The 19,146-nt window shown below is 45.4% G+C and overlaps 1 protein-coding gene across 1 annotated transcript in view; it reads right to left on the minus strand.

Moving 5' to 3' along the window:
* Positions 1 to 19,146, minus strand: part of LOC128349733 (disintegrin and metalloproteinase domain-containing protein 9-like) — a 113,055-nt gene that overhangs the window by 20,183 nt on the left and 73,726 nt on the right. Inside the window, exons 14-17 of the mRNA XM_053306559.1 lie at positions 8,752 to 8,820; positions 6,813 to 6,902; positions 5,793 to 5,985; positions 3,909 to 4,014 (exon numbers count right to left, since the gene is read on the minus strand). Of these exons, the coding sequence (XP_053162534.1) occupies positions 3,909 to 4,014; positions 5,793 to 5,985; positions 6,813 to 6,902; positions 8,752 to 8,820 (458 nt within the window). The remainder of the gene's footprint in view (positions 1 to 3,908; positions 4,015 to 5,792; positions 5,986 to 6,812; positions 6,903 to 8,751; positions 8,821 to 19,146) is intronic.

The raw sequence follows: 19,146 nt of genomic DNA on the forward strand, positions 1-19,146 counted from the left end.
TGAAAGACAAGAAGCTGAAGAACGAAAACACCAAACAGTATCTGATCCAAAAATACCACCTAGATTCAAGGAAAATTAGAGAAGTCCTGGAAATAATAAAGCAGCAAATAACAGCAGTGTCAAAGAAGATTAGCAGATATGAAGCCAGAATTACACAACACAGCCAGAATCTCCAATTCCAGTCGAATCAGAGACATTTCTACCAAAGCATAGAAGGAGAAACTGCAAGAAACCTAGAAACACCAAATAAAGAAGAAACAGTGCAATTCTGGGGGAAATTATGAGACAATCCAATAGATTATAATAAAAAAGCAGGCTGGATGAAAGAGGTCAAAAAATGTAACCAACAAATGCAAGATGTAATAATAACACCAGAATTAATAAGTGAAAGAGCAAAGAAAATTAAAAATTGGACTGCGCCAGGTGACGATGAACTGCATGGCTTCTGGCTTAAACACCTAACAAGCCTTCATAAACAACTATCAAAACAGTTCAATCACATTATGAAAGGCGGTGATATTGAACAATGGCTAACAACTGGGAAAACTCAACTCATCATGAAAGACCCAGCAAAAGGTGCACTTCCAAGTAATTATAGACCGATAACCTGCCTGCCAACCATGTTCAAATTATTAACTGGAATAATAGCAGATGAAGTGATACAACACTTATTAACTAACAAACGCTTCCAGTTGAACAGAAAGGAAATTGCCCGAACACCAGAGGCACAAAAGACCAGCTGCTGATTGACAAAATGATTTTAGAAAACTGCAAGAGAAGAAAAACAAATCTAAGTGTTGCATGGATTGACTACAAGAAAGCCTTTGATTCATTGCCTCACACATGGATACTAAAATGTTTAGAAACAACTGGTGTCAGCAAAAACATTCAGATATTTATTAAAAAAGCAATGAACATGTGGAGTACACAGTTAACAATCAATGGCGAGGCACTTGGACAGGTTAGCATTAGAAGAGGCATTTTCCAAGGGGACTCACTATCCCCTCTATTGTTTGTAATCGCCATGACCCCACTTTCACAAATACTAAACAAAACAAGCCTCGGATACCAAACATCTAAAACATCCAGTAAAATCAACCATCTGCTGTACATGGACGATCTGAAGTTGTATGGAAAGTCCCAGTCAGAAATCGAATCACCGCTAAACACTGTCCGTATATTCAGTAGCGATATAGCAATGGAGTTTGGACTAGACAAGTGTGCTGCATTAATAATGAACAGAGGGAAAATAACAAAAACAGAAGGAATAGAACTTCCCAATGGAAGCAACATCAAGAACCTGGAAGAGAAAGAACCTTACAAATACTTGGGCATTCTCCAGGCTGATAACATTGCACACACTGAAGTTAAAAGAAAAATTGGAAGTGAATACATCAGGAGAGTCAGAAAAATCCTCAAGTCCAAACTCAATGGCGGGAACATCATACAAGCCATAAACACCTGGGCTATACCTGTTATTAGATACACTGCAGGAATAATAGACTGGACCCAGGCAGATCTAGAGACACTAGATCATAAGACCAGGAAAATCATGACCATCAATCATGCTTTGCACCCTCGCAGTGATGTAGATAGGCTCTACCTCCCTCGCAGCTCAGGTGGAAGAGGAATACTGCAAGTCCATCAAACATTAGAGGAGGAGAAAAGAGGCCTTGAAGAATATATAAGGGACAGTGAAGAAGATGCACTTCAAATGGTCAAGAACGCGAAACTATTTAACACCAATGAAACAAAACAGGCCTACAAGAAAGAACAAGTCAAGAACCGAGCAGAAAAATGGAGAAATAAGCCCCTGCATGGTCAATATTTACACAATATAAGTGGAAAATCAGACATCACCAAGACCTGGCAATAGCTTAAGAATGGCAACTTGAAGAAAGAAACAGAGGGTTTAATACTGGCTGCACAAGAACAGGCACTAAGAACAAATGCAATAAGAGCAAAAGTCGAAAAATCCACAACAAACAGGAAGTGCCGCCTTTGTAAAGAAGCAGATGAAACTGTGGACCACCTAATCAGCTGTTGTAAAAAGATCGCACAGACTGACTACAAACAAAGGCATGACAAGGTAGCAGGGATGATACAATGGAACATCTGCAAAAAAATACAAGCTACCTGTAGCCAAGAATTGGTGGGACCATAAAATTGAAAAAGTTGAAGAAAATGAAGATGTAAAAATATTATGGGACTCGTGACTACAAACAGACAAACAACTGCCACACAATACACCAGATATCACTGTAGTCAAGAAGAAAGAAAAACAAGTGAAAATAATCGACATAGCAATACCAGGGGATAGCAGAATAGAAGAAAAAGAAATAGAAAAAATCACCAAATACAAAGATCTACAAATGGAAATTGAAAGGCTGTGGCAGAAGACGACCAAAATAATCCCAGTGGTAATTGGCGCCCTGGGTGCAGTTCCCAAAGACCTTGAAGAGCACCTCAACACCAGAGGGGCCACAGAAATCACCATCAGCCAAGTACAAAAAGCAGCTTTACTGGGAACAGCCTATATTCTGTGACGATATCTATAACAACAACATTGACAATAAAATTCAGCCATCCCAGGTCCTTGGGAAGGACTCGATGTCTAGATAAAACAAACCAGTCAATAACACCTGTCTGACTGTGCAAACAAGAAATAATACAAAGATCTACAAATTGAAACTGAAAGGCTGTGGCAGAAAAAGACCAAAATAATCCCAGCGGTTATTGGCGCCCTGGGTGGTTCCAAAAGACCTTGAAGAGCACCTCAACCACACCTGTCTGACTGTGTAAACAAGAAATAAAAATAATAATAGGGTAAGACTTGGCAACCAATATACAGCCAACCGGAGAGGCCAAAGGGCTGGGTGTGTGGGGTGTGTGTGTGTGTGGAATGCCAAAGAGGGGGGCACAATGTTTAGGGGTTTGTATGCTAATGCTAGAAGCTACCAAACCATGGCAGAGGTGGCAGAGTGGTGCTCAGTAAAAAAACCAGTACAACATCAGGCTGAGCCAGAAGTTCTCCTGTGAGACCTTACGGCATGAATTCGAGGGGAAGGAGGTAAATGTGTGAAACTACTCCTTCAGCTCACTTCCCCGCCAGCCTCTGATGCAAGTTAATCAGTATAGCACAATTCTAGCCAGCTGAAAGCCATCATCATCATCATCATCATCATCATCATGTTTTGTTTTTGTTTGTTTTGATTGTATGTTGTATTTCACGGCTGTATTGCTTGTGAGCCACCCAGAGAACAATTTGTGTTGGGGTGGCCATATAAATAAAGTATTATTATGATTGTGCCGAAGCTGTCCAAAGAAGCACTGCAACTGGTAGGACTCCCATAGTTCACATCTCCACAGTGTGGCAGAAATCCTCCTAATTCTGCCCCCTCAGTCCAGCTCCAATACAGTGGGCAGAGGTCTATCAGAATCCTGGTGGACTAAACCAGTAGGATGTGGTCATCCCTGGATAAAAAGGGGAGAAAGGACAGGGGAGGGGAAAGTGCCCAATAAACTAGGCAATTTAAGAGGAACAAAATAAGTGTGGGTGCAAATACCAGGCCCCAAAAAGTAATCTGGTACAGGAGAAACACTATTACCCACTGGATGAGAATTCTGAATGTGATCTTGACATGGGGAAATATTCTCCCCCACCCTCAAGCTGCCTAGCCTGATTATTTTTTGAAAGGGGGGGTACTGGAATAAAGTGGCAACCCCAATGGAGTCATCTTATCTTACACAGTACTTTAAAATGGTCTAACCAGCTTTGAGTCATTTCAGTGGTCTAATTCCTGACTGCAGGGGAGCATTTTGAGAGCTGACCAGCTGCTGAAGAAGGGAGCTGTTTACTTAATGTATGAGGCAGGAAAACCAGCCAGCTGATTACAGTTGCAACCTACTTTTCTAGGCATTTCTTATACTTTGGTCCTTCTTTGCCACAGTTGCCAGACCGGTCGCCTCGCAAGTTGACTTCCTTGAAACAGCTTGGTGGGCCAGGCTTTGCATCTGCAGAGGGGCAAGAAGGAAGGAGTGGAAGCTTCTTGGAAGAAGGAGAAGGAGAAGAAGGAGAAGAAGAACAACAACAACAACAGAAAGGAGACAGGGCATTCGGGGCTAGGGCGTGAAGCGCACGTGGTCACAAAGTGCACACAGGCAGGGGGCATTTCTCTGGCTAGGGGGTTCAAATCACACAACCTTACAAGAAAGCTGTTTCCTAACATATTGCACAGTAATATTACAGGTGCTAGGAATTTCATGAAACTGGATCTGGGGCTTCTGAGATCTGGATCTGGGGCTCACTTGAGGTGAGAGATCCCACAAGAGAGGGATGTGCACAGAACCATTTTTGGCGGTTCAGTTTGAATTGAAGCCAAATTCAATCAGTTCAGTCGAACCAGCTGATGGTCCGGTCTGTGCAACTGAATCGGGTCAAACCAGTTCGAACCAGTTTGGGGGGGGCCATGCTCGTAAAGGGGAATGTGATGCGATTCCCTTTGACAAGCAAAGCGGAATCCTGACTTTAAACGGTTTCTAAGGGGGACTGGGGGTTGGCGAGAGGGCACCTAACCAGTGGCACCAGGGGCTCTTCAAAACCCCAGCACTCCCCGCAGCAGTGCAGCCCAGACAGTGGCAGCATATTTCCGGCCGTGCTGCTGGGGGGAGTGCCGGGGTTTAGAGGAGCTGCCGCTGCTGCCACCACTGCTGGTGGGGAGGTGCCCTCTCATCACTGCTGCTGCCGCCCCCCCCCCCCCCAGCTGCCCTTGGAAACCTTAAAGGCAGGATTCCCCTTGGCTCGAAAAGGGGAATCCTCGCTGGATTCCTCTTTAAAGGCATAGCCCCTTGAACTGGGTCAAACTGGCCTGTAATGGACTGGGCCCAGTTTGGTTAGAACTCAGACCAGCTGCCCTTTTTTGACACCAGTTCAGTTTGAGTTCATACTGGTCAAACTGGGCTGGTTCAAGTAGAACCCAGTTCAATTCGCACTGGTTCCACACACCCATACCAAAAGAGCTGCTGCAAAGCTAGCTTCTAAATGTTCTATGATGGGTGGTTACATTAAAAGAGACTCTGAATTTTCTCTTTCTGGAAGTTCTTTTGAAATGCAAACTTGAAATTGCTTTAAATGCAGGTCTTAAATTTTACTGAAATGTTTAATTTTGGGGGGGGAAGAATTGCAAGTAAACAAAAGAAAAGAACAGAACATAGTACTTCTGAGGACAGGATGATAGTTCACATCTCCAAATTCCCTAAATTTACTAAACCACTGTATTACATCATTAAGACTGAAAAGCCTCGCTTTTAATTACTTTTTATAGGTGAACCATGCAGTGAGTAGAAGAAAGACAACAGCAGCTGTATGGAGATTGTGGACTGTGCAGGGGGAAGGTGGGATGGAAATTCAGTATCCAAAAGGGAAGACTGCTGCAGTTCCCTTGCCAAAGCTTCTTCGGGAGCTGAGGCAGGGGTTCCCAACCGGTGGTACTCCAGACATTGCTGAACTACAACCTCCATCACCCCCAGCTCCAAGTTATCGTGCCTAGGGATTGTGGGAGTTGTAGCTCAGCAACATCGGGGAGTACCGCAGGTCAGGAACCCCTGCACGAAGGAATGGCTGCAGAGAAAGATGACATTCTGAACTGGCAGGAACTCCTTTCTTTCAGAATATTCCCAAACCCCTGGACCCAGACAGCTCCTCATCTGTCCAACATGGCCAGTGCCTCAAGGATTAGGGAAAGTGGCAGGGTTCTTCTTTTCTGGGTTGCAATAAAGAACATCAGTCTTGCCTTTGCCAAAGAGTGCTGTGCAGTGATGGTGGAAGTTGAGGCATTGCCCCTTATAACAACTGTCGCTGCCGCCACAGGACATCCCGTCTTGTTTATAGACATCTGGTGGGCAATCAGCATCAGTTCCATTGCAGTATTCCGGAAGGTCACACGCTGAAACCGCTTCTCTGCACCTGGTTCCCTTGCCTATAAACTGTTGGAAACAACACGGTCAGCTTCTGGGGTTGAGGGGAAGCCCCTCTCTCTGGCCTCATTCTGACTGACATAACTTGCCAGTCAACCAAGAGGAGGCATTTCCCAGAAGGAAATGTGGTCCTGGAGTTTGTTGTTGTTTTGCTTTAAAAACAGACAGACATGCAGTTTCTGAATGGATCACTGAGCCTGGAGAACTAGCAGGGCAGTAGGGAGGGCACACACCTTTTCTCTTTCTGCCTTTACTCTGCTCTAGAAATTGCCCTCTTTTTGGGAACAGGCTTTTTGTCAGAAACTTACAGATTCTAGTAAGTTGGCTTGCTTTCTTCTCAGGACCATTCTTCATTCTACTGGAAACCAAAATTTCGAGTGGAACCTGATGAGTGTGGAATTCCTGGTCAACCCCAGTGGCAAGAGGTTGCAAGCTGTGACTAGAGCCATGTTATGTACTGGACAGAATGTTGGATGTGGGATGTGGTTTTGGAGATCTGAGTTCAAGGCGCAAGAGTCCTGGCTGAGTAACTGCTGGGCAGTTCATCATCTGTTAACCTCAGTACTTCCCCACTTGGGAGATGGAATGAATAGGTGTTCCACCTTGCAGGCCTCTTAGGTGGGCAAAGAAGTCAACAGCCCTACCCCCTACGTGCGTGGATGTTGCCTAAATGACTAAATCGGTGTGGGGCAGGACAGAATTAAGCCACACCAGAGAGACTAAAATCTTGAAACATCTGTATAAAAGGCGTTTATTTAGGATGACCCACTGTTTAAGAGTGATTGCATTTTTCTCGAAGCATAGAAGATGGATGAAACCTGCTGCCCTGAACTTACCTTACAGTTCTCACAGCAGAGCCCATAAAGACAGTCAATGCCTGGCTTGAATTTACAGTTCTTTTGACAACAGCCATTCTTTCTGCATTCCTGCAAAGAAGGGATTGCAGTCTTACCACTGCCTAGTCAACCCAACGGAGTACTTTAAAGTGCAGTTTCTACAGGGGCATCACAAGGTTGCAGGGGGCTCACCCCTGGGATAAGATTTGAAGATGGGCCCCCAAAAGATGCCCCCCACCAATGTTACCAGGTTGCAGCAGTGAGCTGTGCCTCCCAGTTGGGACGTGAGTGCGTCTGGCCCCCTTGATGGCCGTGCTCACCCTCAGCTCTGCACTGGCTGCTTTCTGGTTGAGCTGATGGGGCTTGACGATGACGTCACTGAGCTGGCATGGCCCCACCAGCTCAGTGAGGCAGGCCTGCCCTGATGCCAGTGAGAACAGGCCGACCTGAAAGGGGCCGCCTGATCTTGCTGGGACCGGGCAGTTCTGCCTCACTGCAGCCACACGGGCTTGCTGAAGCAGAGCAGCCCTGATCCCAGCAAGAACAGGTGGCCCCTTTCAGGCAAGTCTGCTCTCGCTGCCACCAGGGCAGGCCTGCCTCACCAAGCCAGTGCAGCTGCCGGTGAGTGGCCAGAGAGCGCAACTGGAGAGACACCGGCATGAGTTAGGGCTGAACACCCAGTGCAGGGGTGCAAGAATCCCCATGCTGGAGGGGGGGGGGCAGAACAAGCAGAGCCTCAGCTACACCGTGAGGCTGCTCACACAACCCAAAATTGGGTCGGACAAGTGTCCTCCCCCAGATTGGGGGTTGTGCATGCTCCCAATTTTTGGATGTGTGGGTGCAAACGACTAGGTAAGGGGAGTGAGAAGTGACTGAGGTAATTCTCACACCCATCAGCACTGGGGCTGGGTGGGGGGCAAGCAGGAAGTTGCCTACCCTCCTGCACATGACCTCTGCTGCTCCTGGGCTCCATCATGCCATGCACCCACATGACCGGTGGGGCAGTGAGAGCTATAGCGATCAGAGGCAGGAAGCCCATCCAGCAGGAATCCCATAATACACTGCACAAGCAGAGCTGTGAACTGGGGAATGTCCCGCTGCTGGGCTGCTCCTTCCCTGCAGCTCTATGGTTTTGATGAATTCTGGCAGCCCCCCAAAAGCTGCCAGTAGATAAAGCGGCCACACAATCCAGGCATGAGGTAGGAGGCGCACACACATCCTCCCACCTCATTTTTAGCCCGAGTACAGGAGCAGGACTACCTGGGGGTGGAGCACCAGGATCAGAAGCAATTCCAGAGCTTCTTATGACCAGCCCAACCCTACCTAGGCTGGTTGTGAGAACACCGTAGGACAGCACCGTTCTACTGAGCTTTCTAACCCTGCATTTGACCAAGGTAGGAGGAAAAGCTGTCCTACTCAGCTCCTGTCTCCCACACAATCACTTCTCCCTCCTCCTACCTAGTTTTCTCCCACACAACCAAGTATAGGGATGGTGCACAGCTCCCAAACCTGGGTAGGACACTTGCCCTACCCAGTTTTGGGTTGTGTGACCAGCCTTCCTTATTTGCCCTAAAGAACCAATCTCATTTTCTTGAATTCCTTCCTTCTTACAATTGCCTACCCTCCCTCCCCTTCCTCAGTTTCCCCCGCTCCCCTTCCCTTCCCCTTCCCTGATTGCCCCACTTCAAACCTAGATCTAGTACTGAAAACCATTGATGGGAGGACCTGTCTTTTTTGCTTATGTCCAATCAAGAGAGGCAAAATTGGGAGTTTGAAGCCTCATCCATTTTATCCGCCCTCTTTCTAGTAAACCTATCATTTATTAAATCAAATAATTTAATTAAAATGTTTTCAAGTAGAAACAAATAGATATTCCATTTGGTGACATCATATCTCATAGACAGACAGAAACACAATACAAATATAATCAGTTACTTACACTGGGCCCTTTGAAAGCTGGTGATTTGGGACCTTTTAGTGAATTGCTGGATGTTGATTCACCTTTATCCTATACAAAGAAGAAATAATTATGGCATGTTTCATCGTACTTGCACCCCACACTCCACACTCCACACTGATTTATCACAGACTATTCTGTAGGCACTTCGTGACAGAGACATGAGACATCCTCTCCCTGAAAACCATTTCTGATCATTTGGATTGAGAAACAGGGAATATACTTAATGAAATTCATAAACAACACAAAACTGGGAGGGACTGCAGAGTCCCTTACAACAAACAACACAGCTAATGTCCATATCTAAAGAAGGACATTATAGAACTGGGAAGGAGCAGAAGAGGGCAACCCTAAGCCCTGATAACTTGGCAAAGAGGCACCTTTTAATGTAGTGATTCTTTTTATTTAGCAGGGGGAGAGTAACTGGCCCTCTCCACCCCCAGCACAGGACCTCCAGTGACTGATGCTGGTGTCTATCTTATGTTTCTTTTTAGATTGTGAGCCCTTTGGGCACAGGGATCCATCTTATTTATTTATTATTTTTATTTTTATTTTTATTATTAAAACATTTTTATACTGCCCAAAACTTACGTCTCTGGGCGGTTTACAACAGAACAAAACCAAAGTAAAACATTTGTTAAGACAGAAATGTGAGGGGGTTAGGTTTGTTATTTCTCTGTGTAAACCACCCTGAGCCATTTTGGAAGGGCGGTATAGAACCTGAATAAATAAAAATAAATAAATAAAACAAGATAATCAGGGGCCTAGAGTGCCTTCCTTATGAGGCTTTTTAGTTTAGAAAAAAGACGACTGTGGGGAGACATGATAGAGGCCTATAAAACCTTGCCGGGTGTGGAGACAGTGGATAGAGAGAAATTCTTCTCCCTCTCCCATCACATTAGAACTAGGGGTCATCCCATGAAATTGATTGCCAGGAAATCTAGGACCAACAAACGGAAGTACTTTTTCACACAATGCACAATCAACTTGTAGAATTCTCTGCCACGAGATGTGGTGACAGCCAACAACCTGGATGGCTTTAGGAGGGGTTTGGATAACTTCATGGAGGAGAGGTCTATGAAGGGCTACTAGTCAGAGGGCTGTAGGCCACTTCCAGTCTCGGGGGCGGGGTGCCTCTGGGTACCAGTTGCAGGGAGTAATAGCAGGAGGGAGAGCGCATGCCCTGCCTGTAGGCTTCCAGCAGCATCTGGTGGGCCACTGTGCGAAACAGGATGCTGGACTAGATGGGCCTCCTTAGGCCTGATCTAGCAGGGCTGTTTTTATGTATGCTCTTAAAGACAAGACCCACCTAGGCTCAGGCTGAGACTCCGGCCACATTTGCACGTAATGTGAAACCGGAGGTTGCCGGACCTGCGGTTAATTTTTGTATCTCAGATGTGCGTCCGACCACAGCACAGCAACCTCCAGTTTCAGGGTAGGGGAGCCACTCCCCCTTCCTTGTCTGCCAAAATCACATCCCAGCCAGCTCACTAGCACTAGCATTGCCAGACGAGGCACGGCATCAGAACATAAGCATGGCGGCAGCCATTGGCCACCATCTTCAAAAGGGCGTGCAGAGCATGATTGTGCCTTTTCGGAATGAATGGACTGACTGCCCTCGGCAGGGAAAGGGCATTTAAATCCCTATAAATGGCATGCAATCCCTTCTCCTGACTGCAATTGCATTGCCTCCCTCATAAGTTTTAATGTAAACCGCCCTGAGCCTGGCAACCGGGGTGCTGAATGGCACTATTTTTCTGTAACTCTGGGAAGGGATCAAGCTGACTTCCAAAGTGCTCTTGTAATGGCCTACCCCAGCTCGGCACTCCAGGGACACCAAACCACACTCCTGCCCCCTTGCCGGCTTGCTGGCCAGGGATTAGCCCTCTCATGAAGACTACTGGGGAGGACCAGAGGCTCCAAGATCTTTGGTCCTCCCATCAGACTGCGCTCTCATGAGGTAGGCCATCCAAATAAAGGGGGCTCCTTGTGTGGGGCCCCCATTCTCTCTGCTTAATAATAGAATTTTCAGACCGACCCCCTCCCCCACAGGCAACCTTTTCATGCACCCAGAGGAGAATTTGCCACTCCATGTGTCCAGACAGTAGCAGGTGGGCAGACTAGGGAAACGGGGATAGATTTTCACTCTGTTTCAAATTTCCCAGGGTCGGACCCACGTTGTGGTTTATGCAAATCGGCCGCCATGGGGAACTTCAGGAGAGGGGAGGCCCGATTATCAGTGATCCCAGGAGAGTGCGGTTGCTGTGCTGGGCAAAATTAAAGAGGGATATGTTCCAATGGGTGGCCAGACCGGCAGAGGGCCCACTTGGGCTGCTTCTTGGAGCAGCAAAATGCATGACAAACCGAAGGCTCAAATTGGAGTTTGGTGAGGGAAACCACACATTGCTTTGGGTGCAAAACTGCAGTTTCATATGTTCAGATATACAGGAATTCCAACCTCTGCCCCATTTAACTGTGGCTTGGCATTACATGCGAATGGGGTCTCTGTGTATGACTGCTCCTTGAAGCACCTCACTGCACTGCAGTAGCTTTTGAGACCTCAAGCCCTAGACTGATCATTGGTTCTCTTGGCAATATGGAAGATATACAGTAAGAGCTTCCTGGCTGAAGTAAGCTTCACCTTTGGGTCAAGGACGGTCACTTGCTTCTGGTGTACTTCTGGATACTTTTCCTGACAGTTGGCCCAGCATATCTGTTGCAACATTTAAGCATCTTGCACCTGGTTATTGATTTGACACCATGCTAGGAGATATGCTATCAGATCAGCAGGTATGGTGCATAGAGGACTTTTCCGTTCAGTGCTGTCTTCTAGCCATTCTAGCCACAGTTGACTATGGCTTTGGATCCTTTTTTTGCAATAGAATCTTCAGACCAGGGAGCAAAAGACCTCCATTCATAACCACAATTCAGTCCTCAGAATGTAGACTTTACCAGGCAGCTCAAACTCAAGGGAGTAGCTCACCATCAGCTACTGCACTATCTACAAAGATGACTTGCTACTGCTATAAAAACAATCATCACCTACAGATCTGTCAGTTTATCAGAGCTGGATGCCATTCTGCAAAAAAGAAATGCTACTTACAGAAAGACCTGTCACAGCAAAGAAAACCATAGAAAAATAACCTATAATAGACAGCATTTAGAAGGCCCCCAACCACAAGCAGGCCAGGAGAAGTGGATATCCAGTGTTCATTATGAGCAGGTCACAATCAGATCCAATGATCGGTGCTGTTACTATGAGCACGAGTGTCAATTAACAGAAGTGGACATCGGATCTACTACTACTATCTTAGATAATGAAATACTACAAAAAATTAAGGATGGCCAAAGCACCCAGTTGCAGCCTTTAGAACAGGGTTCTACAGCTTTGGCCCACCAGCTGCTGTTGGACTGAAGCTCAAATCACCCCTGATTAATGGCCACTATGGCTGGAGATGATGGGAGTCCAACATCATAGGAACATAGGAAACTGCCATATACTGAGTCAGACCATTGGTCTATCTAGCTCAGTATTGTCTTCTCAGACTTGCAGCAGCTTCTCCAAGATTGCAGGCAGGAATCTCTCTCATCAGCCCTATCTTGGAGAAGCCAGGGAGGGAACTTGAAACCTTCTGCTCTTCCCAGAGCGGCTTCATCCCCTGAGGGGACTATCTTGCAGTGCTCACACATCAAGTCTCCCATTCATATACAACCAGGGCAGACCCTGCTAAGCTATGGGGACAAGTCATGCTTGCTACCACAAGACCAGCTCTCCTCTCCTGGGGGGCTGAAGTTGTTCAGCCCTGCTTTAGAACTTGCACAAATGAGAAGATTCCAGTTATGGGTTGATTGGAAATGATGTTTCGTATGGCACTCAAAAAGCCTTGTATCTCCCCCTCTAAAGAACATAAGAACAGCCCTGCTGGATCAGGCCCAAGGAAGTCTATCTAGCCCAGCATCCTGCTTCACATAGTGGCCCACCAGATGCCTCTGAGAAGCCCACGGGCAGGGGGTGAAGGCATGCCCTCTCTCCTGCTGTTGCTCTCCTGCAACTGGTATTGAGAGGCATTTTGCCTCTGAGGCGGGAGGTGGCCTAAAATCGCCAATAGACTAGTAGCCATTGATAGACCTGTCCTCCATGAATTTGTCTAGCTAGTGGCCATCACAGCTGTGGCAGAGAATTCTGTAGCTTAATGATGAACTGTGTGAAAAAGTACTTCCTTTTGTTGGTCCTGAATTTCCCAACCTTCAGTTTCATGGGATGACCCCTGGTTCTAGTGCTGTGTGTGAGAGAGAAAATTTTCTGTCCACCCTTTCCACTCCATGCATGATGTTATACACCTCTATCAAGTCTTTCCTTAGTTGCCTCTTCTCCAAGCTATAGAGCCCCAGATGCTGTAGCCTAGCCTCATAAGGAAGGTGCTCCAGGCCCCTGATCATCTGGGTTGCTCTCTTCTGCATCTTTTCCAGTTCTACAATGTCTTTCTTAAGATATGGTGACCAGAACTGAACACAGTGCTCCAAATGTGGCTACACCATAGATTTGTATAAGGAAATGATAATGCTAGCATTTTAATTTTCAGGCCACCTCCTAATGATCCCTAGCATGGAATTGGCCTTTTTCACAGCTGCTGCTTGGTAGCTTAAAGCCAGGGTCCATGGCTTCTGAAGAGAGACTGGCTTCAAGTCCTGATCAGACTGGAAAGCCATTCTGCAGCCTATTAACAAGATACCTGAGGAGACCCTAGCTGAGGTCTTGAAGTGATATGGCATAGTATTCTGCAAAGAGCTTCTGGAACTGAAGGACTGAAAGGTCCGTATCCAAATTAACCCAGCAATACAACCCAAATTTTGCAAAAACAATCAGAGTGGATCCTCTTGTGCGGCAAGCCAAACCCAAGACTCATTTGATGCAGCCTGACTAGAAGTAGACAATTTAATTTGTCCAGTTACCTGGTCAGAATGGGGAGCAATTTCTGAATGGCTTGCAATGTCTATACACGAATGCACAGAGTGTGGGGAAGAAGCAAGATGAACTTGCATTATTTTATTGTGGTGTCTGCTAGGTAATCCCATCCGTTCCTCAGCTTCAACTGCAGAATCCAAGTCTCTGTCTTTAGGATTAACCTGTGCACTTGTCTTTGTCCTCTGTCCCCCGCTGGATTTAGTTTAAATCCCTCTTTATCAGATTTCTGCAAACATATTCTCAGATATATATGCCAACCAGAGACCAGACCTGTTACCTTGCAAAGCATGCTGTTTCCCCAAGGCACAGAACTAGGATGTGACAGTCAGGTTGCCAAGGTTTATCAAGCCTACTGATAATTATCCCTTCTTGCTCGTCAGTGTGGGAACGAATTATGCTGCCAGACACAGCTATGAATGAGTCACATCTGAATTTGAGAAGGAAGGTGAAGGACATCATTGGAGCTCAGGTGGTGTTCTAATCCATTCTTCTGGTAAATGGTAGAGGACTATAAAGAGAGAGAAGAATACTTTCGGTGAATGGCTGCTAATGAAGATGGTATCAACAAGAGAGATTTAGTTTCTGAGACTGTGGCCTAAGTTTCCTTAATAAAGGACTCCTGGCAGGTGATGAGCTGCACCTCAGACAGCCTGGGGAGAATGTGTTTGCAGAAATCTGATAAAGAGGGATTTAAACTAAATCCAGCGGTGGGGGGGGGGGGGACAGAGGACAAAGACAAGTCATCTAGACTCAGATGAGTGACTCAGCAGTCCCTGTACAGACATATACAGTAGGCAGTAGTCAACTACCACCACCATTCACCTCTTCTTTCTGTAGGTGACAGTTGAGTTGAAGTCTTTCTTCTCACCTAATGTAACCTGCTGTAGCTGTCCTCCATTGAGATAGTCAGAGCCATTCTCATTTCCTCATGAAAACTGAAAGCTACTGAAAGTGACATCTAAGTTAGGAACACAGGAACAAAGGAAACTGCCATATACTGAGTCAGACCCTTGGTCTCTCTAGCTCAGTATTGTCTTCACAGACTGCCAGCGGCTTCTCCAAGGTTGCAGGCAGGAGTCTCTCTCAGCCCTATCTTGGAGATCCAGCCAGGGAGGGAACTTGAAACCTTCTGCTCTTCCCAGAGCGGCTTCATCCCCTGAGGGGAATATCTTGCAGTGCTCACATATCAAGTCTCCTATTCATATGTAACCAGGGCAGACCCTGCTTAGCTATGGGGACAAGTCATGCTTGCTACCACAAGACCAGCTAAGTTCTAGTGGTTCAGAATGCCTTCTGAGCCTCCTGCTCTTGATGGCCACTCACTTCTATGGAGTTTCCTCCCCCTTCCAAATCTTATATTCCGCCTTCAGTCATCTATGATTATAATTTAAATTTGGCAGTAGCCCCTTGGAACCCTGAATGCCTTCTCCTACTGGGTCAACAGGAAGAGAGCAGAGTTGGCCTTATTATACAGCAGCTGTATAAGAAAACTTAGCAGTCATGGGATAAGGGGTCAAGTTCATGTGTGGATTAGTAACTGGTTGGAAGACAGGAAACAGAGGGTAGGTATAAATGGGCTGGTCTCTAAATGGAGGGAAGTAAGAAGTGGGGTATTCTGGGGATCTGTACTGGGACCAGTCCTTTTTAATTTATTCATAAATGATCTAGAAGTTGAGGTAAGCAACGAGGTGGCCAAATTTGCAGATGACACCAAACTATTTAGGGTAGTGAAATCCACAACAAATTGTGAGGAGCTCCAAAAGGATCTCCCCATACTGGGGAAATGGCAACAAGATGGCAGATGTGGTTCAATGTAAACAATTGTAAAGAGATGATGGCCACCAGCTTGGATGGCTTTAAAAGGGGCTTAGACAGATTTATGGAGGACAGGTCTATCAATGGCTACTAGCCAGCATGGTGTAGTGGTTAGAGTGCTGGTCTAGGACCGGGGAGACCCGAGTTCAAATCCCCATTCAGCCATGATACTAGCTGGGTGACCCTGGGCCAGTCACTTCTCTCTCTCTCAACAACCCTACTTCACAGGGTTGTTGTGAAAGAGAAACTCAAGTATGTAGTACACCGCTCTGGGCTCCTTGGAGGAAGAGCGGGATATATATGTAATAATAATAATAATAATAATAATAATAATAGTCTGGTGGCTGTGGGCCATCTCCAGCCTCAGAGGCACACTGCCTCTCAAAACCAGTTGGAGGGGAGCAACAGCAGAAGGAGAGAGCGCATGAACATCTTCTTTCCTGTGGGCTCCCCAGAGGCATCTGCTGGGCTACTGTGTGAAACAGGATGCTGGACTGGATGGGCTTCCTTGGGCCTGATTCAGCTGGGCTGTTCTTATGTTCCGACAGATATTGGGAGACTTCTCTTCACCCTCTTAGTTTCCCACAAACATGCATTTCCCAGATAAGAATTTATCCTTGCCTCAGTGAGGGACTCTTTCTTCCTACTGGCATTTTGTTTTCCTGGTTTGATCCTGGCTACAGCTATGGCTTTGCTGCTCCTGCTTGCTTCCTTTCTCAGAAGAAGAATGTATATGGTAGAATGATGTGGTTCGGAATGTCTGAGCACCAATCACTTCTGGAATAACCATGTTATAGGTTCTCTGAACTTTCTGTCCGCTGTTTAAAATTATTATTATTATTATCATTTATTATTATTATTATTTAAAATGACATTATTATTATTATTATTATTATTATTATTATTATTATTATTATTACATTTATTATTATTATTATTTAAAATGACTATTATTATTATTATTATTATTATCATTTATTATTATTATTATTTAAAATGACTATTATTATTATTATTATTATCATTTATTATTATTATTATTTAAAATGACTATTATTATTATTATTATTTATTATTATTAATACTTTGGCTGATGGTGATTTCTGTGGCCATAGGGGCCACAGAAATTACCATCAGCCAATTACAAAAAGCAACAATACCGGGAACAGTCTATATTCTGCGACATTATCTACAATAACAGCAACAACATTGATAATAAAATTCAGCCATCCCAGGTCCTTGGGAAGGACTCGATGTCTGGATAAAAGAAACCAGTCAATAACACCTGTCTGACTGTGTAAATAATAATAATAATAATAACACAAGCTACCTGTAGCCAAAAATTGGTGGGACCATAAAATTGAAAAAGTTGAAGAAAATGAAGGTGTAAAAATATTATGGGACTTCCAACTACAAACAGACGAACATCTGCCACACAAAACACCAGATATAACTGTAGTTGAGAAGAACGAAAAACAAGTTAAACTAATCGACATAGCAATACCAGGGGATAGCAGAATAGAAGAAAAAGAAATAGAAAAAATGACAAAATACAAAGATCTACAAATTGAAATTGAAAGTCTGTGGCAGAAAAAGACCCAAATAATCCCAGTGGTAATTGGCGCCCAGGGTGCAGTTCCAGAAGACCTTGAAGAGCACCTGAACACCACAGGGGCCACAGAAATCACCATCAGCCAATTACAAAAAGCAGCTTTACTGGGAACAGCCTATATTCTGTGACGATATCTATAACAACTGACAATAAAATTCAGCCATCCCAGGTCCTTGGGAAGGACTCGATGTCTGGATAAAACAAACCAGTCAATAACACCTGTCTGACTGTGTAAACAAGAAATAATAATAATAATAATAAAAATTAGTAGTAGTGCCCAGTGAGGCACTACCTTGGCGTGGTTGTGGGGCTTTCGTGCTCTCAGGAAGGTGAGAGCTATGCCAGAGGTCCAACCATACTGGACAGGTCTCACCAGAGGAACCAGACAAAGAGTGCCTCTCTCATCAACAATATGGTGAGACGTAACTTTAATAAATCTATACCGGATCGGTCGTCGCCCGGGTCAACAAGGACCGTGCCAGGTGCTGGAGTCCCTGGACATCTGGTGGCAAGTGGGCAACAGGACTCAGGATCTTCAGTTGAGCAACCAGGGCTGAAGACAGCAAAGTTACTGGAAGAAACGTCGCTTAACCGAAAAAAATATACGAAAAATGCCACAAGGAAATAATGATCTGCTATTACAAGTCTAGTCCAACTAGAAGAGGTTATTTAAAAAGAATGTACCAAATTTGGAAAGAGAAGCATCCAGATACAGAAATAACAGAACAAAGGCTAGCAGACCAGAGAAGATACATAATAAGAAATAAAGTCTTCACAGAAGTTGAGCTGGAAGAACTGCAAAGAGCAACACAGGCTCAAGATATGGAAGAAGAATTACCACCAACTGAAGAAGTTGCTCAGGCGCAGGTGGAGGAGGTGTTGGAAATAGAGGATGCCACCGTTGCTGAACTGTTTCAAAATCAATACCAGGCAACCTCCCCTTCGCCTTCACCTCAAAAACCCGAATGCCGTTTAACAGAAAAGCAACAAGAACTCAAGCAAAAAATAACTGAGCACATGAACCAAACAACCACCAGGGTTCGACTTCCAGCTCTAAAAACAGTTGCCAAAAAACAACTTGTTCAGGCATTAAAATGTGCCAGCCCCATCCATGAAGTCCTTTGTCTGGTTGAGAGGACACCCATCAATAGTGCCCACCCAGGAGTCTCTTTCAATCCATTGGAATTCCAATGGGAAACAGGCCGACTCAGGGGTAGCTGGAAGGCTTCTGAGCCAGTTCAGGTGGAGAGAGGGATTGGATGCCACCAATGCCACCAGCCACACTGCCTTTTCAACTACCACCCCATCTGGGCAAAGCACTCTACCCAGCTATCAGCAGAATTAAGGGTAATAATATTTACCCTGTCCATCTTTGCTCTCTGCTACCCTTCCCTGCTTGCTTGCGAGGGCCCTCTTATGCTCTCTCCCCCCTTTGTTTTCTCCCCCTCTCCCAGAAGTTAGTTTTCCATGACAGGAGGTAGCTTTCCAAACATACTTCATTCACGGCTCTCTAGGATTAGATGTCTCTCTGCTCACGGTTTTTGATTGTTACGTTGATTAAATTAACTGTCTTGAGCCATTTTGGAAGGGAGGTATAGAAATCAAACAAACAAACAGACAGACAGATGAAGTGCCTTTTTGCTCTCAACTATCCCCCCACTTGACTCTACCTTTATTCCCCAAATATATGATTGATTCTCTCCTTTCTCCTGCCTCTGTGTTTTAGTGTGCTCTTTCCAACAGCTTTTTGTGGGTTAGCAAGAACATGGGGTAACAAGCCAAAGCCAAGAATGGAGGCTGGCTGAAGTGCATGAATCTTTGGCTGAGTTACCTGCAGCTGAAAGTGCATTTTCCCAGAGAAATGCTCCAAGATGAAAAAAACTGTACTGCCTTGAACATTCTCAACACTGGGACCCATTGGCCTTAAGATCCTCACCTAGGCAGAGGAGACACTTGTCATGACTGTTCAATGTCAAGATTTTAT

The sequence above is a fragment of the Hemicordylus capensis genome, chromosome 3 (genome assembly GCF_027244095.1).
Source record: "Hemicordylus capensis ecotype Gifberg chromosome 3, rHemCap1.1.pri, whole genome shotgun sequence".
NCBI classification, from domain to species: Eukaryota; Metazoa; Chordata; class Lepidosauria; order Squamata; family Cordylidae; genus Hemicordylus; species Hemicordylus capensis.